We start from the raw sequence: 27,142 nt of genomic DNA on the forward strand, positions 1-27,142 counted from the left end.
AAAAGCTGAAAAAGACATTATCACCACCATTATTCCCAATCATATTCTAATTGTGACTAGTTTTTCTAGTCAAAAGATTTTCCTTCCTCACTAGTTTTTTTTTTCTTTGCTGGCTTTTTAGAGGCAGGAAATAATTATTTACTCTCTGTATTAAATGTAATTTTAAGCAGAGTTATTTTTATGGTTGTAAATGAGTAAGCTTGGCTGTTCCACCACCTTTAACCTTTGATTGAAAGCCTTATAATTTACTGAGCAAAGGAATTACCATGCCGTGGGTTGGGAAGCAACGTATTTTGAAAATATAATCCCTTACTCAGGAAACTGATGACGGTGCTGAAGACTTACTTGGATACCTCCAGCAGAGGGGAGCAGTGTGAACCGATCCTCAGAACCCTCAAAGCTCTGGAATACGTGTTCAAGTTCATCGTTCGATCCAGGACATTGTTTTCTCAGTGAGTACTTGCTCTGTGAGGGTGATGGATTGGCTTTGCAGTTCCTCTGGGATACAACATTGTGCCACGGGAGAAACTCTCTTACACAATGATCACCAGCCTTCCATCAAATACAAATCAAAAACCCAACACAGAGAGTTAGGAAGAGGTAATAATTGTTCCTTGTAAGTTTATTTGGGAATAAAAGAAATCTTAGCATGTTGTAGAGTCATGCTCCATCCAATGAACACAATTGGTGATTTGAGGCTCTTCAGCGTTTCATATGATCAGGTTGGTTGTGTGTGATGGGATATAAGAGGAAAACATCCTGGGAATGTATTGTCCCAGGATTCTTAACAGTTCAAATGAATAACACTCAACTCAAACTGACTTATGGAGAAATAGGACTTTATTATATTTTACATTATTGAAAATGCTAGCCCCAGGCATGGCTGGATCCAGATGCTTACTGTCATTGGGGTAGTCTCTATCTCTCGAGATTTTGGCTCTGCTTTCCTTTGGCTGGTTACTTTCTAAGGAAAGTTTTCCAAAGTTGAAGCTATTTGAAATCTCAAGTTCATGTATTGGCTTAAGCAATTCTAGGTTCCTTGTTGTTTCAGCAAAATCCTATGCCAAGAACTGTGATGGGTCATGTGCTAAGGTCTTAAACCATGTGACCAGGGGAATGAATATGCAAGACTGTGTAGTGGTGGTCACATGTGCACCTCTGGAGCCATGGGTTGGTCAGCCACATCTGGTGTGCACTTGTTTAGTTGGACAAAAGAAAGCAGAGGTCTGTAATCATCATTTTGATCATGATGATGGATGGGCCATGATGCCATCGTAATTGACTAGGCATCTGAAATGGGTAATCATTTGGGATTCTCAAAACATTTTTTGAGATTTCAGTTAATAAATAGAAAGAGATGAGTGTTTTGCACCATGTCACAAAACATATGTCATTTAGGTTATTCTAAAAATGAAGTATCTGTTTCAATTCCTCTAGCTTGTCAGTGTGTCAAGGCAGAGACTGTGCATTAATTAAAATCTTAGGGGTATTCTTGCAAGTCGGAGGGATACTTATAAATTATTTGAAATCCAAATAGAAGACAACTGTGGGTCTTTCAAAGGGTTGAGTTTCTTGGAGGAGTTCAAAGACTCAAACATTGTACTTCTAGATGAACAGGCAAGGATATCTTATTTCATCTTGCAGGTGAGCTCTTAAGATCTACAAGGACAAATTCTTTTCATTTATCATATCTTCTGCCCAATTTTTCCTTTAAGTTTATTTGTTTTCTTGTCCTTCTTTTCCTACCTCCTCCCTTCGTCTTCTCCCTCTTAGTTTTTGCATTCCTACCTTTGCTTTCTTCTCTGCCTCAAGGCGTGTCATCTTGCAGGGCACCTAGCTCTTCACTTAGAGTGAATTCAGTGCTGCTGGAACCGAAGTGACTTTTGGCTTCTTCATGCGTGGGTGATCTGTTAGCCCTCACTGTATCCCCAGCATAGCATACAAAACACCATTGGCACTCAGAACTGCCTGCCAGATGAAGTCCATTTGGGGGACTACGAGAAGGAATTTGGTGAGAAGAGATGTCTCTAAGGTAACTGAGGCATAATCTTGGATCCATTTTCATGAACATATATTTAGGCAGATCTGCAGGGAGGGTCTAGGACAGCGATTCTCAACCTGTGGGCCTGGACCCCTTTGGGGGTCGAACGACCCTTTCACAGGGGTCGCCTAAGACCATCGGAAAACACATATGTAATTACATAGTGTTTTTGTGATTAATCACTATGCTTTAATTATGTTCAATTTGTAACAATGAAAATACATCCTGCATATCAGATATTTACATTACGATTCATAACAGTAGCAAAACTACAGTTATGAAGTAGCAACGAAAATAATGTTATGGTTGGGGGTCACCACAACATGAGGAACTGCATTAAAGGGTCGCGGCATTAGGGAGGTTGAGAACCGCTGGTCTGGGACCTCATGCTGAGGGAAGGTAGATTCCCTGTGTCTTGTTCATTTTCGAATCTTCAGCAGTGGTTTGCCCTCCAGTGGATTCTGAGGACACAGGGAAGTAGTGGGGGATTTTCCCTATATTCAGAGAGCATTTCATTTAGGAAACTGGAAAAGAGAAGGTTCAACACGTTGCGATTTATTAGCCAGCTGGTGGATAAATGTAACAATGATCACTTTGGGGGCTTATTGTGTCTGGTACTGTGTTTGTTTCCTGCCATTCCTCTGTCCTATTTCCTCGTGTGCATAACTGCAGCGGGTCCAGCTCCCATCGGCTGTTCCCTAGCCATCTGTCTTTGCACACACCTCACATGAACATGCAAGGGCTGGGGGTTTTCCTGGGTCTGTTTCCGGGGTGCAGTTGGGTAAGGGAGGAAGAGAAGATGGTGACAAGAATGGGAACTTTCGGGGATTATTCATTTCTATCACAGCCAAAGGAAGCGATTTTCCTGGCCCCTCTTCTTGGGTCACTAGCTCCTGAGTCCCAGTCTGGGACAGGTGGCTCGGGGCACATACCTGTGCCGTAGCTGCAACGGAGGCTGGCAGAGCCATTCAAGCTTCTGCCAAAGGGAGGCCAGCTTACAAACGTGGGAAATTCCTAAAGTGTAGGAATGTGTGCCAAAGATGTTGGGTGGCCATCAAGCGGACCAATATCTACTAAGCTTTTCTGGAATGACTGAGCCCCTGGGCGATATGGTGCAGAGCAAGGAACAAGCTGAAACGATTATCTTCTAGGCATTGAGCTTCTGTACAAAACTCCTTGCAGTGCCTTTTATCCTAAAGCTCAGGCAGCCAGCTGAGCTGATCCCCAGGGTTTCTGAGCCGTGGAATCACTCAGAGTCAATAGCAGCCTGTGTGTCCTTGATCCGCATTGTGGGCACTGGCTAGCTCTCTTTCTGCTGCTGGCATGTAGCAACGAGACTGCAGTTCCGTGGGCTACGGGATAGGAGGCAGTGCGGGGTGATGATTAGTGTTGAATAGTTGGCTCAGTGATGGTTAGTGTTCACATTGGACAGGCCTTGGAGGGATCACATTTCTATCCCTCTAAGTGCCTGGCTTACAAACCCAGCCTCTCTGAGCCTCAGTTTCCTCATCCATAAATGGGGATCAATGGGCTCTTAGTGTTTTGATGATGAAATGATATTCATGTACAAAACTTCTCCATGTAGTATCTGGTGCTTATTCCACAGGCATAATAAATGTCTTCACCCAGGAGAGAGACAGGGTGCTGGTTTCAGAGTCTCAGATTTAAATCAGTAAGAGGGAGGTCTGTTTCTTGATTCATTCTCCAGATTTGGCCTACCAACCATGCTATCCTATACATTTCTTGCTGTTTATTTCTTAAGGGGAGGGGATACCTTTACCAGGTGTCCGTGCTCTTTGAGGTCCCTAATGAAGGGGCTTTTACGGCCCCATGAACTCATCTTGGTCTGCTGCTGGCACATTGGGTGGGCCCTGCTTATGTCTGCTGCTTCAACTTCTGTGTGTGTGTGTGTGTGTGTGTGTGTATGTGTGCGCGCGCACACACACACACTCAGGCCCCTGGGGCCCAGGCCTCCCAGCTCTCCGTTCCCGGCTTGCTCTGCTGTCCTTTGCATCATGCCTTCTGCTCTGTTGCAGACCTGCGTATGCAGTTCCAGTGCCCTCCTCCTCCTCCATGTAATCCCAGCCTCCTGGGCTGCTCTGCCATCCACAGATGCCTTCTCCACACGCATTCCCACCCCTGTGCTGATGAGAGGCAGTCAGCTCAGTGGTTAAAGGCACAGTCCCCAGAGCTAGGCTCCCTGGGTTTGAGTTCTACATTTGAATTCCAGCACCACTATTTACTAGCATTTGTGACCTTGGGCAAATTATTTCATCTGCCCAGAGCTCAGTTTTCTCATATGTAAAAGAGGCCTGTAAAAACTCTTGCAGGGCTGTTGTGCAGACTAATGAGCTAATGTAGCAGGCACTTAGCACAGTGCCTGTCAAACAGCAGGTGCCCACGATTATTATTATTGCCAAGTGCATTTCACTCATTGTCTCCATCAGTCTTCACAAAAGTCCCATGGAGAATCTCATGTCCTGACTTCATCTCCTCCTACTCCCCCCTCACTCCGTGCCAGCCTCACACGCCTTCCCTGCTGTGGCTCAGACTCCTGACTGGGGCCTTTGCACCCTTCCCCAGACCCCTGCTCACTCACGCCCTGGCCTCTTTCACATCTTTGCTCCCATGTCTCCTCAGGACCCTATTTACAATGCAAACCCTGCCCCAGCACTTCCGTTGCCGCCCCCCCCCAGCCCCACTTTCTGTCTTCTCCTCCCCACAGAACCAATCACACGTGAACATGCTCTATACAATTAGTTATGCTTTTGTTTCTGCTCTCTCCCTGTTAGAATGTCAGCTTTGTTTCCTACTGTATCCCACGCACTGAGAACAGCGCCCAGCACGTGGCTGGCATTCATTCCACGTGAAATGGGTCAGTACCTATTCCCTTTCATAGATCAGGGAATGGGGGCTTAGATTCAAGCTCAGAAGTCACACAGCTAAGCATCAACAGAGCCAGGCTCCATAATTGCACCTCGTCTGATGAAGCCAACTTAAGAACCGAACCTTTTCCGGGCCATGCCCTGCGAAATGTGGGTGGGCTGGGGAGGGGCTGTCCTGGGAGAGAGCTGCACTGCCTGGGAGTGTGGGCCTCCTGGATGCTGGCAGGGCTGCTGAGAGGCACAGGCTGCTCCGGCTCAGGTGTGATCATCTCCAAGCACAGGGGGTTTCAATAAAGAAAGCGACGATTAGGACGAGCTTCAGGAAAGGCGTCCTTACCAATATGGCGAAGCTGTCCAGGCAACCGAGACTCTATCCACGGACCCTCCCGAGGAATGAGTAAAGATGAACTGACAAAGGGCCAGCCCAGGTGAGCTCACACTCACTGGTCAGGAAAAGAGAAATGCACTCAGCATCCCGATGGGCGCAGCAGTGTCCCCAGTTGTGGTTCTGCTCCTGGCCTTCATCTGGGAGCCGGAAGGCAGGCCGTGGTTGCCTGCACTGAGGCTGCAGCTCCACTAGCACAGGCCCCACAGGGCACGGTTCAGGCCTGCAGTGCGCAGTCCGTCTGGCTCCCTTGCCAGGGCCAGGCATCCTCGCCCTTTCTCTAATTGCCTTCAGCACCAGGATGCTCTGGGAGGCTCCCGTTAGCCTTTTTATTTTGCTTCTTCCTTTATTCTGCCCATTCCCAGCCTCCTCCTCACCCAGCCACCAGCTCAGTTTTTTTCTTATGTAAATATCATATGCTAGTTTATCCTCCAGGTCATGAATATGTTAGGAGGCAAGATTGTCTGAATAAAGCTCAAGGGTGCTCAGTGTCGCCTGCAGGTGGAGGAATGCATAAGCTTCTGCCTTTTAAACAAAAATGAATTTAACTCGAAGGTACTTGCCAGTATGATTTTTCATTGTTCACGTATGACTAAATATTAAAATGTACTCATTTGTTTATGCCGAGCCTGGGCCGGAATGCTGGTTTCATCGCTAGTCCTGTGTCTCCTACATGTAATTTGTTTGCATGTTAATGCCATTTATTCCTATGGAAGCCTCTGTTTTGGGTTTTGAATACAGTTTCACTTTTTGATGACAGTAATGGCTCAGTGAACTGCACAATTGCAGCTAATGGAATTATTTCATGATAACATTAATTTGGCATTGGATCAGGATGGAAGAGTAAACTGTCATCAAAGGATATTGTCAAACAGTCACTTCCCTTTAATTTATTATCTGCTTTATGAGTTGCTACAGTGCGGGGGGGGGGGAGGGAGGTTAACAGCCCATTTCTTATAAACACAGGAAAGGGCATTGTATTTCGTTAAGTTGCTGTTATTATAACATGAAATGTGCCTACGCTTGCATTTTTAAACAGTCCTCTTTCCCCTTTGCATGTGGGGATATTGATAAACTTTTATTGGGCACCTATTTTGTGCTAGGGACTTTGAGTGCTGGGAACTCTGAAACGAATGTCAGACTTCCTCAAGTGGCAACAATCTAGTGGGAAAGACAGATGGGCAGACCAGCAATCAAATCCTAGCTCCCTGGAAAAGCAATGATCATCAGTATATGACAATGGAGGCTTGCAAATGGCTCCTGGGGGCAGAGAGGTTTGAGTGACAAACCTCAGGAGGCTTGGAAATTCTCAGAGGAGATGATGTTTTAAACCAGACATTGAAAGGCATTTAAGAAGCCTGTCCATTGGGAGAAAAGAGAACCAAGTACGAACAGTCCCCTACTTACGATGCTTTGACTTATAATTTTTGAACTTGACAATGGTGCAAAAGTGATAGACTTTCAGTAGAAACCCTACTTTGAATTTAGAATGTCGATCTTTTCCTGGGCTAGTGATACATTGTAGGACACTCTCTGGTGATGCTGGGCAGCTCCCAGTCAGCCCCGCATTCACAAGGGTAAACAAATGATACTCTGCCTAGTAGTCATTGTGCTCGATGACTTGGCCCAACTGTAGGCTAATGTACATGTTCTGAGCACGTTCATGGTAGGCTAGGCTGAGCTATGATGTTTGGATAGGCTAGTATATTAAATGCCTTTCAAGTGATGATATTTTCAACTAACAGTGGTTTACTGGGATGTAATCCCATCGTGAGTCGAGGGCACCTGTAGAGGGAACAACATGAATTAGAACTTCCCGTTCTGCGACACTGAGGCCCCACTTCGGAAGCCTCTCCTCTGTGCCTGGCCCTGTGTCACTTTTCACTTCCCCTTACTTAATACCCAGAACAACTCTGCAAAGTATAGGCATTCTCATTTTCATTTTACAGAAGGGAAGTGGAGGCTCAGAAAGGTGCAGAAAGTGAGTCCAGGTGACAGTGAGGGACATGACCGCAAAGCCTAGGTTTTTGTGCTATCCCGTGCCCAGCATGAAGAGCACGCTGTGGAGAAGTAGTGGGTGAAGCTGGGCTGGTGGAGGAGTGGGGTGATGTGTCCAAAGACATGGGCTCTGAGACTGAGAGATGTCTTGAATGCCAGGCCAAGGAGTTGGACCTCATCCTCTCTGCCGGGGATATTGGCATAGATGCCACCCTCTGTCCTCAGAGCACAGAGTGAATACCCCAGAGGATGTACAAATTCTTTGGGATCAGGTAAAAATATTAAAATTTGTTTATTTTGTCCAAGATGCAGAAATTGAACTCTATAAACATTTGACTTATAATTTAGAATAGTTCGTGGATATAATTTATAAATAAGTATCTATTGAGAGTTGTGCTTCACGTTCTTTTGTCATAGGAGCAGTTTGGAAACCCCCTGCTTTGGGGTTCCAAGCAGATCAACACGATTGCATACATGTTTTAGAAAGATGACTGCAGAACTAACGTTATGTTGTCCAGGGGTGGAGAGGGGGCAGGAGATCAATAATGAAGCTGTTGCCATAATCTGGACAAGAAACTTGGACTGAGTTCATCTCAGTGGGGCTGGGGAAGAAGAGGACGAAGGTGAGGGTTGATAGAGGGCAGGATTGCCCATCTAATGGAATGTGGGAGTGAATTGAAGGAGAGGGCTGACCCGAGGCTGGACCGTGGGATGGGGCCCGTGCGATCAGGCATTGCTCACCAGCATGATGAGGGCTGGGAGGAGCAGGTGTGGGGCACGTTAAGTTTGAGGTGCTTCTTGGCACAGCCAGATGGAGATGTACAGCAGACAGTTAGATAGAGATTTGCAGTGTAGGAGAGATGGGATACAGGTACAGTTTGTCACAAATTGATCCCAAGAGGTACCTTAAGCCACAGCATAAGGTGAGCAATACCCTAAAACTCAGGATGAGATGCAGGAGATGAGCATGTTGAAGGGATGGATAAGGAGAGTACCAGGGAGGCTTGGGCTCCAGGAGCCAGGAAAGGATGTGTATCCAGGAGAGGGTATAGCAGCAATATAGCTGCTGCCGTGAGGTCATGGGGACTGAGGACTGGCTAGAGGAAGGTATTTTGCAATTAGGAGGACTTCGGGGAATTAGCCAATCCTTTCCCAGAGTTTAGCATCTTTCCTGATATCCAGTCAGGAGGCCATCTGGGAGCCGAGAGATCAAGTGCAATAGATGTACCATCATCTGCATGTGAATTAGGTCCATTGTGGTTGTCCTTTGCCTGCCTGGTGCAATCCTGGACTGGCTTCCCCTGCGGATCCTTCAGAGGCCTATGAAACTCATTCTGATTTGGCGCCAACCTCAGTCTCCGCTCACAGCAAAGTGTAAGACATTCATCTGTCAGCTTCCATTGTCCCTTTAAATGGCTTAATTTTGCAGAACAGGACTGTCTGTGCTATAGATAGTTAAGGGAAAGCCATGGAGGACTCTCTCAGGTAGAAGCAGGAGCTGCTTTCCTTTCCTTGTTAACTCCTCGTGCAGAGTCTGGGAGCCAGTGTGCTGGCAGAGTCCTGGCCTCCGCACAGAGAGGGCGATTTCTGTCAAGCACTGGTGCTGACAATTCCTCAGAGGATGGCTTAGGTGGGAGATCAATTACCCGAATAAATGTATAGGCGTAGGAAATGTGTTTGTGAATTCCTGGTAACCAAATATGAACATGCAGGACGGTAAAGGGTCCATCCAGCTTGCCAGAGGGTGAAACTCACCACATTAACGTAACTGTCAGGGATGCCGAGCCGAATCAGGATGGCTGGGTGTACTTTGTGACCCCCAAAGCAGAATTTGTTCCCTTAATAGGAAATAGTGTGTTGCTCAGTTGTCGGAGTCTTTGGGGTGGATGGGAAATTTAAAGGGACTTACTTGAGAAGTGCATATGTAATAATATGGTGCCCCCATTGTTATACATTTTAGCGTGTGGCCTCTCCGGAGCCTGAGAAGCCACCGCAGAGCGTGGCAAGGGCCCTGCCCTGGCTCACACTGCAGCCTTTGTCGGCTGCATGCATTGCGTGCCTGCTTTTCTGAACCCTGGGACTTTGCCCTTCCCCCCACTTGGGGAGGCACCCATGGGACAGGAGGAATGTGCACCTGATTCACAGGCTGTCTTAGGGCCTGGAAATCTCAGGACGGTAAACAGTTTTTCCTGTATGTGGGTGTCTGTCAGCATTTGTAGAATCGCCCCTGGAGCCTACCACCTCTGAAAGGCCTTTAACTCGGCATTTATTGTTCCTTACCACAGCTTTACCACATCCCATGTTCCGTGCACGCTGGGCCCTAAGACTTGCTTCCCCTTCGTACCCCTGGAGTTGGTAATGAAATTTTCCATCTAGTCTAAATATTTCTCCAGGGGTGGAGGTTTGGTTTGCATTAACAATGGAGTGTGTAGCCAACAAATACTTATTGAGTAGCCACTAGGCCACTCTGCTGGGCACTGGAGCTATGACAGTGAAAGGGACGGCCCCAGGCTTAGACTCCTGGGATTTTTAGTTTAGCTGGGAAGGGAGTCGTGAGGCAGATGGTCATGTATGTGCAAATGAAATCAAGGGGAGATGTGTGAGGTGCCCTGGGAGCACTTTAGGAGGTGATCAAATCTAATCATGGCATCAGGAAGGTGTTCTGGAGGATGTGCCATCTGAGCTGTGACTTGGCAGGTGAAGAGGAGGGTGTGGTCAATGAAAATGAAGCTGAAAGGTGGCCTAGGAATAGTAGGGAGTTTGACTCAGTTGAATTGTGGGGAGGCCAAGGTAGCTGGAATTTAGTGACCGAGGGATAGAGTAGCAAGACATTGCCCAGAGGTATAGGAAGGGGCAGATGTTAAAGATTTTCGAAGGTCAGGCCATGTTTATGGACATTATCCTGAGAGGAATGGGGAACTCCTAAAGGATTTCAAACAGAAGAACGATATGTTTGGAAAATGGTCCCTTTGACCAGTGTGTGGAAAAATGATTGAAAGTGTTAAGAGTGAAGGAAAGGATGTGGGTTCAGAGACCCCTATAGGTGAGAGGTGATGGGGATGTGGTTGAAGGTGGTGCTGATAAAGATGGAGTATAGTAAATGGTCTTGGTGACTACAGTTCACAGGACCGTATTATATACTTGGGAGTTGCTAAGAGAGTAGATCTTAAATGTTCTCACCACACACACACATACACACACACACACACACACACACACACACACACACTATATGGATGTGTTAACTAATCTATTGTGGTCATCATTTTAGAATATATACATGTATCAAATCATCAGGATGTACACCTTACATTTATACAATGTTATCTGTCAATCATATCCCAGTGAAGCTGGGAAATGACCTTTGGGGAAACGGGGCTTGGTGACTGAATGCCATCAGGCTCTTGAAGATTTACTCTACCTATTCCACACTGTCGCCAGGGGCCTATGGGTCATACACATGCTGGGGACTCTGCAGATGGGCCGGCTTGGTCTTGGGTGATTGGCCTGCCCTACCTGACTCTGACAATGGAAGCCAGTTAAGAATCCCGAAAGTCCCCCCAATGGCAAAGTGGTCCATTTAAGATGAGGGGACCTGCTAAAGGTCACAGCACTAATTAACGCTGAAGTCTGGTGTAGAATTCAGTTCTGGGGATCCAGATCACTGCCCTCTGCTGGCAGCCGGCCTGGCCCTCAGCCATCCCGCTCAAATGAGGTCTCCAGTAATGCACACCTATGTTTGAACTCAACACTTCCTCAGGTGTTCCCAGATTTCAAAACAATTTTATTTCACATGTATTTTTAAAACCAGCACCATTAGTAAGGAAAATGTTAAAAATTCTATTTAACTCCACACACCAAATGCCTAGGTTCTCCGTGGAACAGAGCAGGAAGCCTGGGATTAATTATTCTTCCAGGGAAGCAAGCCACAGGCTGAAAGGACCAAGTTTAGGTGCTCTTGACATGACCACTGTTTAGAGTAATAATACCTTGATGTTTGTCAGGCAATTATCTCTCTAGCTGCAGTCCGTGCCAGGCACCAGGAGGTAGGCGAAGCATCTCTCTTCTGCAATTGTAGAGGAAAATCTGCTCCTGTTGTATGACCTTGAGCTAGATGCCCTGCCTTCAGCCCCAGTTCCCACGGTGAGAATGAGAGAATTCAGGAAAGACTTGGCGGGGGCTGGGGGCTGGGGTGGGGGGCGGTGCGGCGCGGAGAGAATTGTTGAGAAAGGAGCTGGAGGGCGAGAAACATTCACCTCAAAGAAATATTCACTTTTTAAAAATCAAATGTAAAATTTACTTGTTTAAAATCAGCATATAATATAAAAGTATATAAGGGAACTATTGACATGCACAATCCTGTGTGTAAGAGATAATGTAATTATTAATTTAATGTGTAGATTTCCAGATTTTACTCTGTGTGTGTGTGTGTGTGTGTGTGTGTGTGTGTGAGAGAGAGAGAGAGAGAGAGAGAGAGAGACATGTATATAATCATTCTACAACTTAATTTTTGTTATCACTTGAGATATCAATGACATTTCCTAGGTGATTAAAATCCTAAAGGAAGAAATGGTATGAGAATCAATCAAAACCTAATTTCTTTTTGGTACTCAAACTTAGACCACAGCAGGCCTAAAGAGAAAGAGCTGGAAGTACCTTGCTGAATATTAGCTTCTCTTTCAAGTAGATGAAGCAATCTTTATTATTCCCAAATGTCTTGGAACCATGGAAATGTATATGTATGTGTTTATGTGTCTGTCCTTAGGAGCTTTGTTTTGGGAACACTCAACTTCTAATTATATTGAGGGGAAAACCCCTCAATACTGATTTTCATGCTAATGGGAAAATTTACTTACTGCAGAATTATGCAACTTAGTTCTTGCCAAATTATATAAAGGCCGCAGCCCCTCTCAGTACGATGAAGGATGGCACGGAGCACCCATCACACTTGATTCATAACTGAGAGTTCTTGTCAAGGCTTTTGTCTTATTGCCTACTTCCTATTAATTTATTACACAGGGTTGCCCTATTTTAAAAGTAAAGTGAATGTTTTTCTTTCATTTCTTCCATATTGTTAACTTCAATTTTTTTAAAAAAAATTTAGGCTATTTAAGCTTCCACCTAAGGCAGTTTTTCTTAGTGATTGCATTCATTTATTGTGTGTGCATTCTAGACATTTTTTTTTTTTCAAAACAGGATCTTCACATGTGGAGTTTGTCTTTTCCCTACCAATCATTCTTACTTGGGCTGATTTACAGGAAGAGGACTGTTGAGTGAAACTTCTTTGCCCTAAGGGGCGATCCCTTCTCAAATGTCAGAATCTGGGAAAGTAACAGCTCAAGTAGAAATAATCTCGTCACTGAGGAAAGGCTGGTATCAGGAGCTGGTCGGAGCACTGCCTGTTGGCTGCTGGTCGTGTTCAGTTACATGAAGTCTGCATGCGTCTCTTGTGCGCTGAGCTCCTTGGCAGTGCACACTGCGGTTGTCCCAGCCCTTCATGTCATAGTCCCTTTCTCATTCTTTTTAATCATTTTCTTCTAACACCATAGTGCTTTACATTTCAACTTCGTTACCTGTGCAAAAATAATTTCTCTGGCCACATTGAGCTGGACAACTCACTTCAGGCTCATTGCAACCAAAATTTCCCATCTTAATCTATAGTTTCCGATTTATTTCGGGTAGAGAGGTAGGTTCTGATCTTAAGAGTGTTGTGAATTTTCAGAGTAAGGACTCTTCTGAAGCCACGAATGGCCTCATGGTTCTTTTGTAAAGTTACTAGTTTACACCTGTTCTAATAGAGGGAACTATTGGCTTGGGGTAGAAACATCAGCCAAGTCACCTTGAATTTAGAGCTTGGACAGAAAAAGGTTCCAGACAGTCATTTAGCTTTCCTTGCAGACTCATAACATCATCCCCTGGACAAAGAATGCTTTTTTTTCTTTTCTTTTTTTTTTTTTTTTACCACCACCTGCTCTGTTCCAGCCTGGCAATCAGCTATCACTTGTCTCTGTTCCCTGGAGGCAGTATTGCCCAGTGGTTAAAGGAGTGAACTTTAGAGCCAGACACTCTTAGGCTCAAATTCTTACTTCTCATTTACTCATTGCATGACCTGATACAGTTAGCACAGTCCTTGGTGCAGAGCAAATGCTTAGTAAGTAGTAGCTCTTATTAGCAGTAAAGGTAATAATAATGAAGTCTGCACAGCTGAAGATGACTGTTTATACCACCCTTGAGATCTCGTTTATGTACCATTAGAATTAGCTTAACTGCAGCGAGTTCCAGATTCGTCAGATAATTCTGTATGGCTAACGTTGTTGAAGGCACCGAGGTTCATTTCTTTAATAATTTATCATTTGTTAATACATTTGTTTATAACTCGCTCTTTTTTGAAAATCTTCATTATTGAAAGTTTTACATAGGTCCCCTGTTTCCCCCCATGGATCCCCTCCAGCCTGCCCCACCCTCCACCCCAGGCCTTCACCACCCTATTGTCTGTGTCCACGGGTTATGCATATGTGCATACAAGGTCTTTGGTTGATTACCTCCCACCCCCCCACCCTCCCCCTGTTCTGGGTCTATTGATAGGCATGGGATATTATGGCAGATAGTCTTGCTCTCGGCCTGCATGGAGCTTATACCTAGTGGAAAAGACAGGAAGGGAGTGGAGAAGATAGAGACTGAAGCATTGGGACAGGAAGCCTCCGTGGCTGTGGCAGTCATTTCCTTCATCTAAGGAAGTCCACTAAGTGAGTGGCCTCCCTCCCACAGTATTCCTCCAGTGCCCAGCGTCCTATTTGGGGGCACAGAAGAATCTTCACTTGTGTGGAAAGTAACAAAATGGTGTGGTGTGACATGACTGTTTGAGACGTTTCTCTCAGTTCCAGAGATGATCATGGAGATACTTAAAACAGAGATTTCATTTTAAAAACCTTCCAATTAATCCAGTCTTGCTCCCAGGCACTTGCGAAATGCATTAAGTATGTGTCTTGCCAAGAGCATATTCAGGCAAAGATGTGACTGGGTGTGGGAGACAGAGGAAAGCTGGGGCCTGGGGCTAATCCCGGGGGCATTTCCATGCCTGCTTGAGAGAAAGGAGGCAGGAGGGCGCCAGGCTGTGCTGGTGGCATGGGAACGGGGCTGCCCAGGGCAGAGGGGTATCACCAGACAGGTGGTCAGTGTCAGCTGGCGCCCCTGCTCCCTCCGCACTTCCATTCCCTTGTTAGTGCCTCTTGAACCGCTTTTTCCTTTTCTCATCTAGAAAATGTATTTAATATCTTCTACCCAATGAGCTAATCCGTGTGAACAATGCAGCAGAGTACCTAACCCTTAGAAAGTGCTCAATACTGATGTTAACACCTTATTAACATAGCAAGGGTTGGTGGTGTCAGTGACCCTGGGGGCAAGGTGTGGATCAGGACGGAGACCCTCTCATTCATGCCCTGTTCCTGCCCTTGAAGCTCTGACATGCTGCACCTGTTGGGTTACCTCATGCTTTCTCTGGGGACAGGGACTGAGTCCTATGTCTGTCTCCACGGCAGTGCCTGGCACGCAGTAGGGTCTCAATAAGTGGGGCAGTGGCTGCTTTTTTGAAGATGCTGATTTCCGTCTCCTTACGGTTTCAGAAGCAAAACGGTGGGCCTGGAAGAAAAACATGATACAATTTAACAATAGCTAATATGCATGGAGTGTTTACTACGCTAGGCACTGTGCTAATTGCTTTCCATGCATTGATTGTAGGACCACCTTCTCGGGCTACTGCCCTTTTTCTAACGAGAAGGCTGAGCCTTAGGATGATTAGGAAACTTAGCCAGGGCCACCCAGCTAGGAAGTGGCCGAGCAGGGTGTGGGAACTGCACAGTCTCACTGCAATGTCTGTATTGCCTCCAAGAGGTGGGGAAGAGATCAGGAGGATGCCTGTGGAGGTGGCGCAGAGGCGCTAGGAGCAGCTGAGGGATGGAGAATGAGATGGGGCCAGGGGCCCAGAAAAACGGCCCCTGGATGCTAAGGTGAACCTACCTGCTGCCTTTCCTGCCCCAGGATGCCTTGGTTAGATGCTGCTCCCCTGAACTGGTGGCCTGAGGCTGCCACCTCCATTTCAGGCTGAGAAATGTACCTTTTATGTACCTGCATGGAAGAGGCGGTGCAAGTACTGCACATACCACCCTACGGGGCCCCCATTTGCAGTTGGTGTGGGCTCAGCTATGCACAGTGTCTCCTTAATGAATCACACGCAGCTGAGCGGCACTGTATTTACCTGAGCCCTGGGAGCCCGAGCACCCACTGAGAGGGGCGGGGTAGGCTGAGGTCAGCCTCATGTGCCCGGGGATGGTGCCTCGCAGGTGGATGCAGCTTTTTGTGATGGCCAGGGCCTTCAGGCCTTCAGCAATCCGTTCCCTGGCACCATCGGCCGGCGTCTGTAGTATCTTCCTAGGCATTCTGAAGTCTGAACAAATGTCTCCCTCCTGAAGCTATAACAGAGACCAGGTGCTACAAAAAGACCTTGGAGCTGCATCTGCTGTGCCCTTGACTTCAAGGCCACATGGACAGCCTTGCAGAAAGATGAAGCATGATTTTCCTTTGCACTTCAAGCTTCTCAGGGGAGGCCCACAGTGCTGAATGGCCCTCCATTGCCCATTTATTTCTCCCATATAATCTAAAGCCCTGATGTGTTTTTTTCTGAGTCACTTTTTCCTCAAAATATTCCTTTCATTTCTGTATACTCGGGTCAGAAAATTTGCCAATATGATCATTTCTCTACTCAGGGATCAACAGCACAACAAGAATAGCTAATAGTTACTTAACATTTACTAACTGCCTGATACCATATTAAACACTTGGAAAGCATCATCTCACTTATTTTTTCACCTTGAAATAACCCTTTGAGCATTGTATTTCCATTTTCTCAATAAGGAAGGTAAGATTCAGAGATATCATTTGTCTGAAGCCACAAAGCCAGTGTGTGGAGGAGGCTGGCTGGGTAGCAAAGCCCTTTTCAACTAAATAGCTTTTGTTTCCTTCCTTCTTACCAAAGGTAATCATTTCCTCCAACTTCTTATTCCCACCAAGTAAAACCTAAGGCTTAAAAATCACACACACACACACACACACACCACGATTGTTAAGACTGCAACAGTTTTGCCTAATGATGTAGCCAGTGTAAACTGCAAGCCATTTCTGCACAGAATCATTATCTTTTGTGAAACTTAGGCTGGTGTGGAATACATTTCCCTTCCTGACCTAGAGTGTGGTGTTAAGGGACCTACTTGTGACAAAATGACAGTGAGCAGCTTCGGTTCCCACTGAGGCAGATGCCCCACCCAGTCTTGCCCTTGTGGTTTTGTGTCATCTGCCCTCGGCCAGGAGGAGGAGAGTGCTGAGTTCTGGCTGGAGCTATTCCACTGGAACTGTCTGCGACCTGGAGCAAATCACATGTCTTCTGGCTGAAATTAAATTCAGTTTCCCACAGCTTACAAGTCTCTTTTCCTTCCCACATCAGTCAAATAACATTTCAAAGACGACAGTGAAGCCAAGTCACTTCCCCACCTTGGCCTCAGTTTTTTCATCTGTACAGTGGGAAGCATGGACGAAGTGCTCAGTGTTCCTTCCCACGGTTCTTGGTTCAGGACCAAGGAAGTCCATCCCACTCTGCAGAGTTCTGACTAGAAGGGGGCAGTAAGGAACTCAACCAGGGCCAGTCTAAGCAAAAAAAGGGGATTATTGAAAAGAGTTAAATAACTAGACACAGGAGAGGTCAGGATCCAGGCTAGCTTTAGGGATCTCTTCAGCAGGGGTTCACAGACACTCTCTCCCCCTAGAGCAGTGTCATTAAGAAAAAGCCCATTTGTACTGGCCCATGTGGCTCAGCGGTTGAGCATCGGCCTATGAATAGGAGGTCATGGTTCGATTCTGTGTCAGGACACATGCCCAGGTTGTGGGCTTGATCCCCAGTGTGGGGCTATCATCATTGATGTTTCTCTCTCTCTCCCTCCCTTCATATATATAGACAAAGGCCATTTTTATGTTTCTCTGTTTAAAAAATATAAATTTTAGAGACAGAGCTACTTGGAACTATTTATTATGGAATGTGGGTGTGAGTGTAGGTAGGGTCAACAGGCAGTAAAAAACTGCCAGAGGTGCCTTAGCCAGTTTGGTCAATGGATACAGTGTCGGCCTGCGGACTAAAGTGTCCCAGGGTTGATCCTGGTCAAGGGCACATGCCCAGGTTGTGGGCTCCATCCCCAGTGGGGGTGTGCAGGAGGCAACTGATCAGTGATTCTCTCTCATCATTAATGTTTCTATCTCTCTCTTCCTCCCTCTCCTTTGCTCTTTGAAATTAATAAAAATATATTTAGAAAAAAAAACTAGTGGGGTACACACACACACACACACACACAAACACAAGCAAAACCACAAGTAAGTTACAGAGAAAGTCCATACATATGTAAACAATAATGAGTCCCCTGTGGGCAGCCACATCTGGGTATTAAATCTGACCAACAGGGATTATGACAGGGATTATGATGTTCATTAAAGATTCTCAGGTGGCTGTGACCGAAGGAAAGAGTAATGGATTTCAAGGGAAAAGGCTTGGGGGATGGCCCTCCATTAGCTTAGCTTGGGGCACAAAGAAAAACTAGTAGCGCTATCCCTTGGGGCAACCACCACCCCTTTGAATTAGGCCCTTCCTCCCTGCCAGACCTGTCCCATCTTTTCCACTTGGATGGGATTCAGGCAACCTCTTGAGCATTGTCTGTGTCCTGTCTAAGCACTGGGAATGACAAGAAACGTTATTATCGACCTACCACCATTAACCACAGCAAGACGAGAGCTGGCATTTACTGGTCCGGCATATACTGAGCACTTTGCCTGTGAGTGGGTCTCCTCACCGTCCATGGGCATAGAGCTGTCACCTTCATTGTGCAGGTGAGAAGCTGAGGCTTGCAGGAATGAAGAGAGGCAGCGAAGTACACAGCTGATGGAAGGCCAGGGTTGAATTCTGGCTCTGTCCTTACTCGGGGGGAGCCCTTGGACATGGTGCTGATGCTTTGTCAACCTGTAAAATGGGGATAGGGCCTGCCTCATGGTGTGGTTGTGAGGGTAAGTGATTTAGTGTGTATCTGAGGATAGTGCCTGGGGCACAGTAACGTTCTGTAATGCTGGCTGTTATCAATAAGGTCTGCAGTGAGTCCAGGGCAGAATGGAGACTGGAACCCAGGGCCGGCTGACTGAAGCGCTTCTCTGTGCCAGCAGGGAAGGAAGGAGGGGAGAGAAGAGGAAGTCGGAGGGGAGAGAGGAGGCATGCTGCTCCCGGACTCCTGGCTCCTTGTCTCTGTGGCCTTGAGGCAGACACCCGGAAGTCAGCGGCGATTGCTGGGCCTGTAGTGCACCGCCACGCTCAGCACTGGCTGACCCTTAAGCTTCTTACTCCAGAGGGCTGTAGGAAGGAGTCAGGAGAAAGAGAGAGAGAAAGACTAAAGACAGAGAGAGAGAAGCTGAGACAAACATAGAGCCCCTCACAGAATGCACAGTGCTCAGAGGTAAACAGAGAGAAACACACAGAAAGGAAGTGGAGCCCAGCCAGCATGGCTCAGTGGTTAAGCATCGACCTATGAACCTGGAGGTCATGGTTCGATTCCTGGTCAGGGCACTTGCCCGGGTTGCAGGCTCAATCCTCAGTATGGGATGTGCAAGAGGCAGCCAGTGATTCTCTCTCATCATTGATGCTTCTAACTCTCTCTCCCTCTTCCTTCCTCTCTGAAATCAATACAAATATATTTTAAAAATAAAAAAAGAAAGGAAGTGGAAGAGAAGCAGAAAGGAGAGACACGAAGGGCAAGGAGGTGGGTGGGGATTTAGTGGAGACAGCACTGAAGTGGCTGCAAGGGGCCCGTCTGTAGTTGACAGAGCAAACAAACCTCTAAGTGTATTGTTTTATCTGCGGGGAGCACGTTCCCCTCAGCCGGCACCCGGGAGCGGAGACTGCGGGGCTGAGACAGGAGACGCTCCTTATCTGCTGGGACAGACGCTTTCCGCTCTGTGCTGTGTGCAGGTGCCACAGGTCAGGCCGCGGATATGCCACGGATGACGATAAAGGCTTGTTTGGAGAGGCCTTGCGCTGAGCAACACTCCGAGGCGGGGACCCAAGGGCGATAAGACTCGGGTTGTGGAGGCTGATCTACTAGGACAGTGATCGGCAAACTGCGGCCTCTTGAGCGTGGCTCTCCCACAAAATGCCACGTGCAGGCGTGCACATACAGTGCGATTGAAATTTCGTGGCCACACTCAAGGGGCCAAAGAGCCCCATGTGGCTTGCGAGCCACAGTTTGCCGACCACTGTACTAGTACATTGGACAAGGCTTCCATAAAAAGTCACACGTGTGTATTAGCGCAGGGCCTGAAGATCTCTAGGAGGGCGTCCGTCAACATGCTAACACTCCTCATCTCTGGTAGGAGTAATGAGCTGTCTGGCTTGGCAAGCAATGCAGTTCTGGTTTGTGTACCTTTTTTACATTAACAACGTGGGGCCTTTCTATTCAGCGAAATAGCAAATAGCTTTAAAATGGCTGATAAGCATGCTCCCGAAGTGATGGGGCAGCGAAAGCAGGGCCTGACGTGGGACACGCGTGTCCCTAATCATCTGACAAGCGGAGGGGCCCTCGTGTGATTGAGAATTTTTCTCCTTGATGCTTTGCACGATACTTTGAAAATGCGGTGATCACCATCTCTGCTCTGATTCTTGAAGAAGGCTGACATTATTGATGTCTTCTCAGCTCAGACACGTTTTATTCCTTATTCTGCAGGGCTTAATGAAAGATGGTGAGGGCAGGTTTACCATGTGAGCCCGTGGGAGTGGGAGCGGGAGCGGCCTGTTCAGTGGAGCGGAGGGGAGGTTTCCCTGGAGTGGATTATGCAGCAGGGACTGCTGAGCCCACTCCCTCCCCCTGAGTCCCCTCCTCCCACCCCGCTCTCTTTCCAGTTTTAGATGAGGTTTGTGGCTGGCACACACCTTCAAAGCTAGTGCCTGTTGGCTTGAGGAGTGACCCAGATGTGTCTTCTTTCAGGCTTTACGAAGGCAAAGAACAGATGGAGTTTGAAGAATCCATGAGGCGGCTCTTTGAATCCATCAACAACCTGATGAAAAGTCAGTACAAAACCACCATCCTTTTGCAGGTTGGTTTACGCCACGAAAACAATCTGTCTTTCCCTCCGCCGCTCGGTAAATGGCAGCACGGTGAGATCACGTCTGCTTTTGCTTGAACGCGCAGCCCTGTGTCAGTGGAAGGTCTGGGAAGGCCATAGGTTCAGGGATCCTGAAGACTAAGGACTCCATAGGGCAGGAGAGAGCGAGCATTTTTATGGTTTGTTTCCCATGAAGGTAGCAGTGCCTCTTAAAATAGCTCTGAACCTCTTGCTACCTGGACGGAAGTAGGTCAAACCCGATCCACTTCTAATGCTGAGTGTAGTTAAGGTGGCCGTCTCTTCAGATCGTCCGAGTTTTATTCTCAGCAACCTCAACTTGGGCCCCCTTTGAATGAGGAGCCTCTTTCAGGAAGACGTCATACGTGCACGTATTGTGGGGGGCTGGGGGACAACAAAGGGCCAGTGGGGTGAGAAGGTAGGATAGGAAAGAAGGAAGAAGGGAAGCAAGGTGAGCTGATGAGCATTTACAGAACTGAGGGGTCAGCAAGAACGTTCTTTGTCAGCAGTACAACTTCATGCTGGTCATGTAACCTCCCCTGTCTCCTTTTCCTCACCTATGAAGCTTCCCTGTTTGTGTGAGGAGTACACGAGCATGGTCTGAAAAAGAGCAAATTATAAAACGCTATGCAAATGTGATGAACTCACAGGATTATTATGCTTTGGGCATACGCATTTTTACCCAGGTTCTCATTGTCTAGGGAGCTGTTTAGGAATGGAATATATCGCTTTCCCTGGGATTTGGCCCCGATTTTGCTGGTTTCTCCGCATGGATCCCCACCCCAGAGCCATGGAAAGGGGCTCCCTCTCTTTCTTGATTTGCTCTAAGGGCCAAATGTAGCTTCAGGGATTTACATAAAATCAATGATGCTTTCTACCTATTTTCATGGTTGTTAAAAAGTTGGCAAAGAAGAATTTAAAGTCATGTTCAGATATGGAGAGCAAGAGCGTTTGAAGGTGATTTAATGCTGTTTCAGGTGGATGAGGGAGAGGGGTCAGGCCATGAGATGTTAGCAAACCCCACACAAGGAATCTTCTCAGACATTGACATCTGCTGCAGGAGAACGAGCATTGGGTTTTGAGCCAGAGGGCCTGGGGTAGGAAATGGGGCCTCCACACTTCCGGTTACCCTTCTATGAAACGGGAAGCCTAATGCCTAATTTAGAGGATTAAATAGAATAATGTGTGTAAATCATGATGTATAGAGCCTGTTACATAGTTCAATTTAAATCACTTTTAGTCATTTGCATCCCTCCCTCCCTCCTTAACCATAAAACAGAAGCATGGGAGGTCTTTTCCTAGGGTGGAATCTGGGAGGGGGTTTTGTGTTCCTAATCCTGTCACATGGAGCCAAACAATGTGAGGGCATTCAAGATTCAGTCAGATTAGGAAATCCAGATTCAAAGTTCAAGAGGAATAAAGCCACAAAACACAAAAACTGACCATATATAGAGGAAGACAACGCTTTACCTAGTGGAGCACTACCAGACGGCGGGCACTCCGATTTTGAGCCTGCGTGGGGGATAGCAGGAAAGGGTGCTGTGATCTATTAGTAATGTCTGTCATAAGTTTTGAATGAGAAGGTGTTCCCTGACAGCCCCCTGAGTCAGTGGGAGAGGGTTGTCACCAACCCTGATCCTTGTCTTCTCATATAAATGAGTTTATACGAGAGACCGTGACTGCATTGCGAAAAGCCAATTTATTAAAGCATGCACCTTTATTGAAAAAGCAAAGCAAGCAAACCTATACATCTGGCTTATGAAGCACAGGCGTACAGTAAAAATGCCAATGATTGACATTCGTGGTTCAGACTTTACACTCCCAGCTGGCCAGTGGCTTACGGTGGAAACCCGAATCCGTGCCTGCCTCAGTCCAGAGTGGAGCGAGTCTGGTTCAATCTCGGCTTGGTCCACTGTGAGTTCTGCGACCCAAACAAGTTATCACTCATTTTTAAGGCTCATCTAACTCTCATGAATGACTTTCTGTACCTTTCCCTCGTTGTTCAGCATTGTCACGGCAGCAGCTCACCCAGAACGATGAAGAATTTAAAGCCAGACATTCAAAGAGGGTAGAAAGAGCATTAAAACCACCTTCCATTGACCTGAGTACCTACCAGGTGCCCAGCATGAAGCTGGGCTTTCACACACAGTGTTTTTAATCTGCTAGGAATCACTGCCTTCAGTTTCCACAGGAGGCTCATAAAGTTAAATAATTAATCCTAAATTATACCTATTTATAGTGGTGGAGCTAGGATTTCAACCACCCAGGTCTCCTAACTGCAAAGTTAATACTCTTCTCTAAGCCGTAAGAAATGGGTTACGCCAGAGGGTTCCATGTGTTTGCAATAATGGGCCATATGCTAGAAGCCCCTGTGTGTGCCAGGCTGTAAGCGTTGTTGCTAAAACGGATGGCAGCTTGAGACGGTCAACACCAGACTCCTGGGAATCAGGTGTAGCATTTGGAGACATTGTGCAGACCCATTTGACCCATTCCCCTGTAGGTCTGCCATTCACTATTGCTCCAATTTGGTGGGATGAGTCTAAATAAATGAAAAGCTCATATTGTATGACATGCTTCTTTGGTCACTATGATTACCACTCACGCTAATGAATCCATTAGAAGGTCCAGGAGGGCGGCGGGGAGGGGGTCTCTCTCTTTTATTCTAATATCTGAACCAGCAGCTGCCATGTAGTAGGTACTAGAATATCTTCTGGTTGATTGAATGAAAGAATGAATACCCGCTTCCACCATTTTATATTTTAGCATTTATTATGTGTCAAGCATTGAGCTAAAAACTTTACATATATTGTTAGCTTGTTTGGTACTTATAACAACAATTTTATTAGGCAGGTCCTCTCTTATCTTTACTTTGCAGATGAGGAAATGGAGACTTAGAGAGGCTGAGCAACTTAACCACAACTAGGAAGTGGCAGGCCTGGGATTTGAATCCAGGATGAGTAAGTCCTGAGTTTGAGTTCCTAATCACAGCCAAACCAAGGACAGTTTCATGAAAGACCCAAGTCTTTGGCAAAATGTCAGGTGGATAAGCAATAAACAACAGTAAAGAAAGGGAGATATTTGACCCGTAGTCATGAAGGGGAGCTAATTAAGGTTGCCTCTTTCTTTACTCTCTTTTCATTGTTAATCGGCATAAAATGTTCAGATGTCCGAACTAAGGGAAGAAAGGGGTCCATTCTTCAGTGACCTAGGGACTGTATGCTGAATCCCCAGAGGTAGGAGAGGTGAGATGTAATATTTAACAGCAGGCACTGAGTGTCACTTCAGGTCTTTAAGTGATTCCTTTTTTAAAAAGGAGAGATAGAAACATCGATGAGAAAGAATCATTGATCAGCTGCCTCCTGCATGCCCCCTACTGGGGAGCGAGCCCGCAACCGGACATATGCCCTTGACCAGAATCAAACCTGGGACCCTTCAGTCAGCAGGTTGACGCTCTATCCACTGAGCCAAGCCGGCTAGGGCTATAAATGATTCTTTAATTGCGTCCCCTTCTCAACCATATACCCCCTACTTAGAATTAATATTTGGGAAGGATGACATTTTGTTCCGGTGAGGCTGCTGCGGATATACTGACAGCTCACCTTAAAAAAAAAAATTAATCTTCACATCAACTCTATAAAGCAGGTAACTTTATTCCCTTCATTCTCTTGGCAAAGAAACTAGAGCACACAGTGTTGATTTCCCCAAGGACAGTAGATAGACATGATCCAGCTGGACGTGAACTCAGACAGTCTGCCTCTGCAGCCACGCCTGCCTCCTGCCAAGCCTCGGGGGCCTGAGGGCACATGGGAGATGAGTGACGAGGCTGAATGTCCCCGAGAGCGTCGCATGCCTTCCTCTCGTCATGCTGTGGTGGATTTCTGTGACATTGTTTGTCCTGTTTCCATGGACCTTGACCGCCATCACTTGGCTAAAATCAAGGGGTTGGCAAGGGGTGGGCTGGGACTGCTGTCTGCGCTCCCGGGTGAGGAGGATGTCAGCGCTCCGGGGAGCCGCGCCTCATTGCACAATGGGCTCTCTTGGCTGGAAGTCTGTGTCTGCTGGCACTCAGACTGAGCCCTCTCTGTTTTCACAGAGAGAGACAGAGAGTCTGGAAACCCTCAGAAGAAAAGTCCCCTTTGATTTTGACAGCGTGCCAGCAGTTTGGTTTGTTTTTAAACCTTCGTTGTTTGCTAGCATCCCAGGTTGATCAATTCTGGTGAAGTCCATCTGGATAGCAGTCATCCTGCGTGTCCTCCCATGACTCCTCTCTGAGCAGTGAAATCACCGCTGCTTGCTGGGCATTTGGCTCTCTTCTTGGGGGCTCTGCCTGGCCTCTGGAAGAGGGGTCCAGAGCTGATGAGTAATCTAGGAAATTCACTTGGGGGTCACATGATGAACCCATCCATGACCTGGCAAGCATTTTCCTGGTGGCTATTCTTGCAGCTCCCATATCAGTGGTGAAGAGAGTCCTTAACTTAAGGGATGTCAGAAAACTACCTTCTTTCAAAAACTATGGTCCTAAAGAGAGGGAGGTGCTTTCTCTACCTCTGCCCCCAAATCAGCCTCTCTCCCTCCCTCATTGAGATCCCCCCACTTACCAAGTGGAAGCCTTTACTAAGCAGAGGGTCAGTGGCAGCATCAGGTCCATGTCCTTGCTGTGTTGCTTACTGCAGGGTTTCTGGCAAAGTATTTAACCTCCGGCCATAGTTTCTTCATTGATAAAACAAGAGCACAGTGTCCACCTGTAATGTAGATGAAAGAATGAAACAACACCATGCATGTGAAGTATTTGATACATGTAATGTTTCCATTAATAGCTGCTACTTTAAAACCCTATGATTAATAATCCTATTATGTATGTTTGCATTTTCCTATTACATATACACATGTATATTCATACAGAAACATGAACATACTGCCTGTGTTTTCCTTAAATATCACATATAATAAACATAACAGCGACAGTAAAGCCACACGGTTCCCAGGAGGCCAACAGGCGAAGCTGTGTCTAGTCTCCAGGCCATAGAAACATGCACCCAGGAGGGTCTCCAGCGGGTCTAACGGCTGAGCTGCTCTGCCTTCTGGGAACCTACCTTGCTCTCCCTCTGCTCAGGTGTGTCAGAGCTGCGTGAAGGGAGGACTCAGGACAGGAGCCCTGCGGCCATGCTGTGCTGTGACAGTGTGGCTGTGACAACAGACTTGGCAAAATTCCTGTGTCAGAGATGGGCTGTCCCCATTGGAAAAGAAAACCACAGCCTGCCACTTCTCTGTAAGGGCGCCTGGACGAGATGGAAGTTTAATACTCTCCCACTGAGTTCATAACACCCTCTGCGTCTCAGGGCGGCAACTTTTCCTTTATTGCCAGCCCACAGCTCAGAAGCTGGAAAGGTGGGTCCCTCCCCCAGCCCGGCCCCTCCTTACTAATAGCTGAAGGGCTGCCTTGTGAGGCCGCTGTAGGCTCCCGGGCTGTCTCTGTCTACAGCCTCACCCCAAGCCCGGAGGTGATGCTACGCTGAAGTCCAGGCTTCCCCAACTGGCTGAGTGTTTCTTTCCATTTTTGTTCTCTCACTTGGGTCTTTGATAGGATGAGTTCCTATTATGGTTCTTCCAGGTGCTGGGGAATGAGGGCAGGTGCGTGAGAGGTGATGCAGGAGAGGTCCAGCGCACACGCTTTTGGGGGCCTGCTGCCTGCTGGGCATTCCAGTAGGTGCCCAATGCGCTGTGTTCCCAGCCATTCCCCTCCACTCCGCATGGAGAGGCTGAGGCTGTGCTGGGGAGAACCGGCCCAGGTCCCTGTGGCCCAGACTCTGTTCGTTGGCCTGAGAATGAGTAAACGATCGGAGTGCTTGGACCAGCCTTTTTCAGAGCATGTGCCTCAGCCTCCGGTGTCTCTGAGACCTGAGTGAACTGGCAGCTGGTGGAGAAGTGCAGCCGCAGACGTGTCTGGTCTGGCTGGCACGGGGTTAATTCAGTGAATCAGAACAAGGCATCCTGTGGACAGAGTGTGCATTCCATACAGCGCATCTCCCCCGCTGGCCTGTGTGGGGCGCATTCCCCTTCTTTCTGTTGCTTGACCAGCCCTGCAGGTGTCTGCGTTGGCTCTACCTGCTTGGTGTTTCCTGGTAAAGATGGCCTGACCAGCTAGGTATACTGTGGCTGCCGGCAGGGATGTCATAATGCATCCTGGCTTATTAAAATGCTGAAAAGCTCTGCAATAAAAAAAATACACTCACTGGTTTATCTTTGCTTAAACCAAACTTTCCCAAATTATTTTAATGCAAAATCCTTTCACCCCCAGAATACCTAACACCATCCTATGGGAAAAGGATGTAGTTTTAGGAACATCAGCTTTTGAATCTTGTTATCTCCTGTCATCATGACTTGAAATAAAAAAGAATAAATATCTAGACACAACACTGAATAACTGTAAAGAAGTCTCACAAATCTGACAAGATACAAATTAAAATCCTTCTGTGTAATGAGAGAGATGATAAAGCTGAAAGACAGCAACAGTTGAACTGCAGGACAAACAAGAGAAAAGTTGTGCAGTATGTCTCACTGGGAAAGGGTTAATATTAGCAAAACAAAAAGAATTCCCCAAACCAGTGAGATATCCCCTAAAGGAGAAATAGGGAA

The 27,142-nt window shown here is 46.9% G+C and overlaps 1 protein-coding gene across 2 annotated transcripts in view; it reads left to right on the top strand.

Annotated features, from left to right (window-relative positions):
- DOCK2 (dedicator of cytokinesis 2) overlaps window positions 1-27,142 on the top strand; it is a 365,121-nt gene that overhangs the window by 67,510 nt on the left and 270,469 nt on the right. For both annotated transcript variants that reach the window (XM_015565082.1, XM_006765379.2), the window contains exons 22-23: window positions 318-452; window positions 20,371-20,479. In XM_015565082.1, the coding sequence (XP_015420568.1) occupies window positions 318-452; window positions 20,371-20,479 (244 nt within the window). The remainder of the gene's footprint in view (window positions 1-317; window positions 453-20,370; window positions 20,480-27,142) is intronic.

The sequence above is a fragment of the Myotis davidii genome, unplaced genomic scaffold (genome assembly GCF_000327345.1).
Source record: "Myotis davidii unplaced genomic scaffold, ASM32734v1 scaffold399, whole genome shotgun sequence".
Lineage (NCBI taxonomy): Eukaryota > Metazoa > Chordata > Mammalia > Chiroptera > Vespertilionidae > Myotis > Myotis davidii.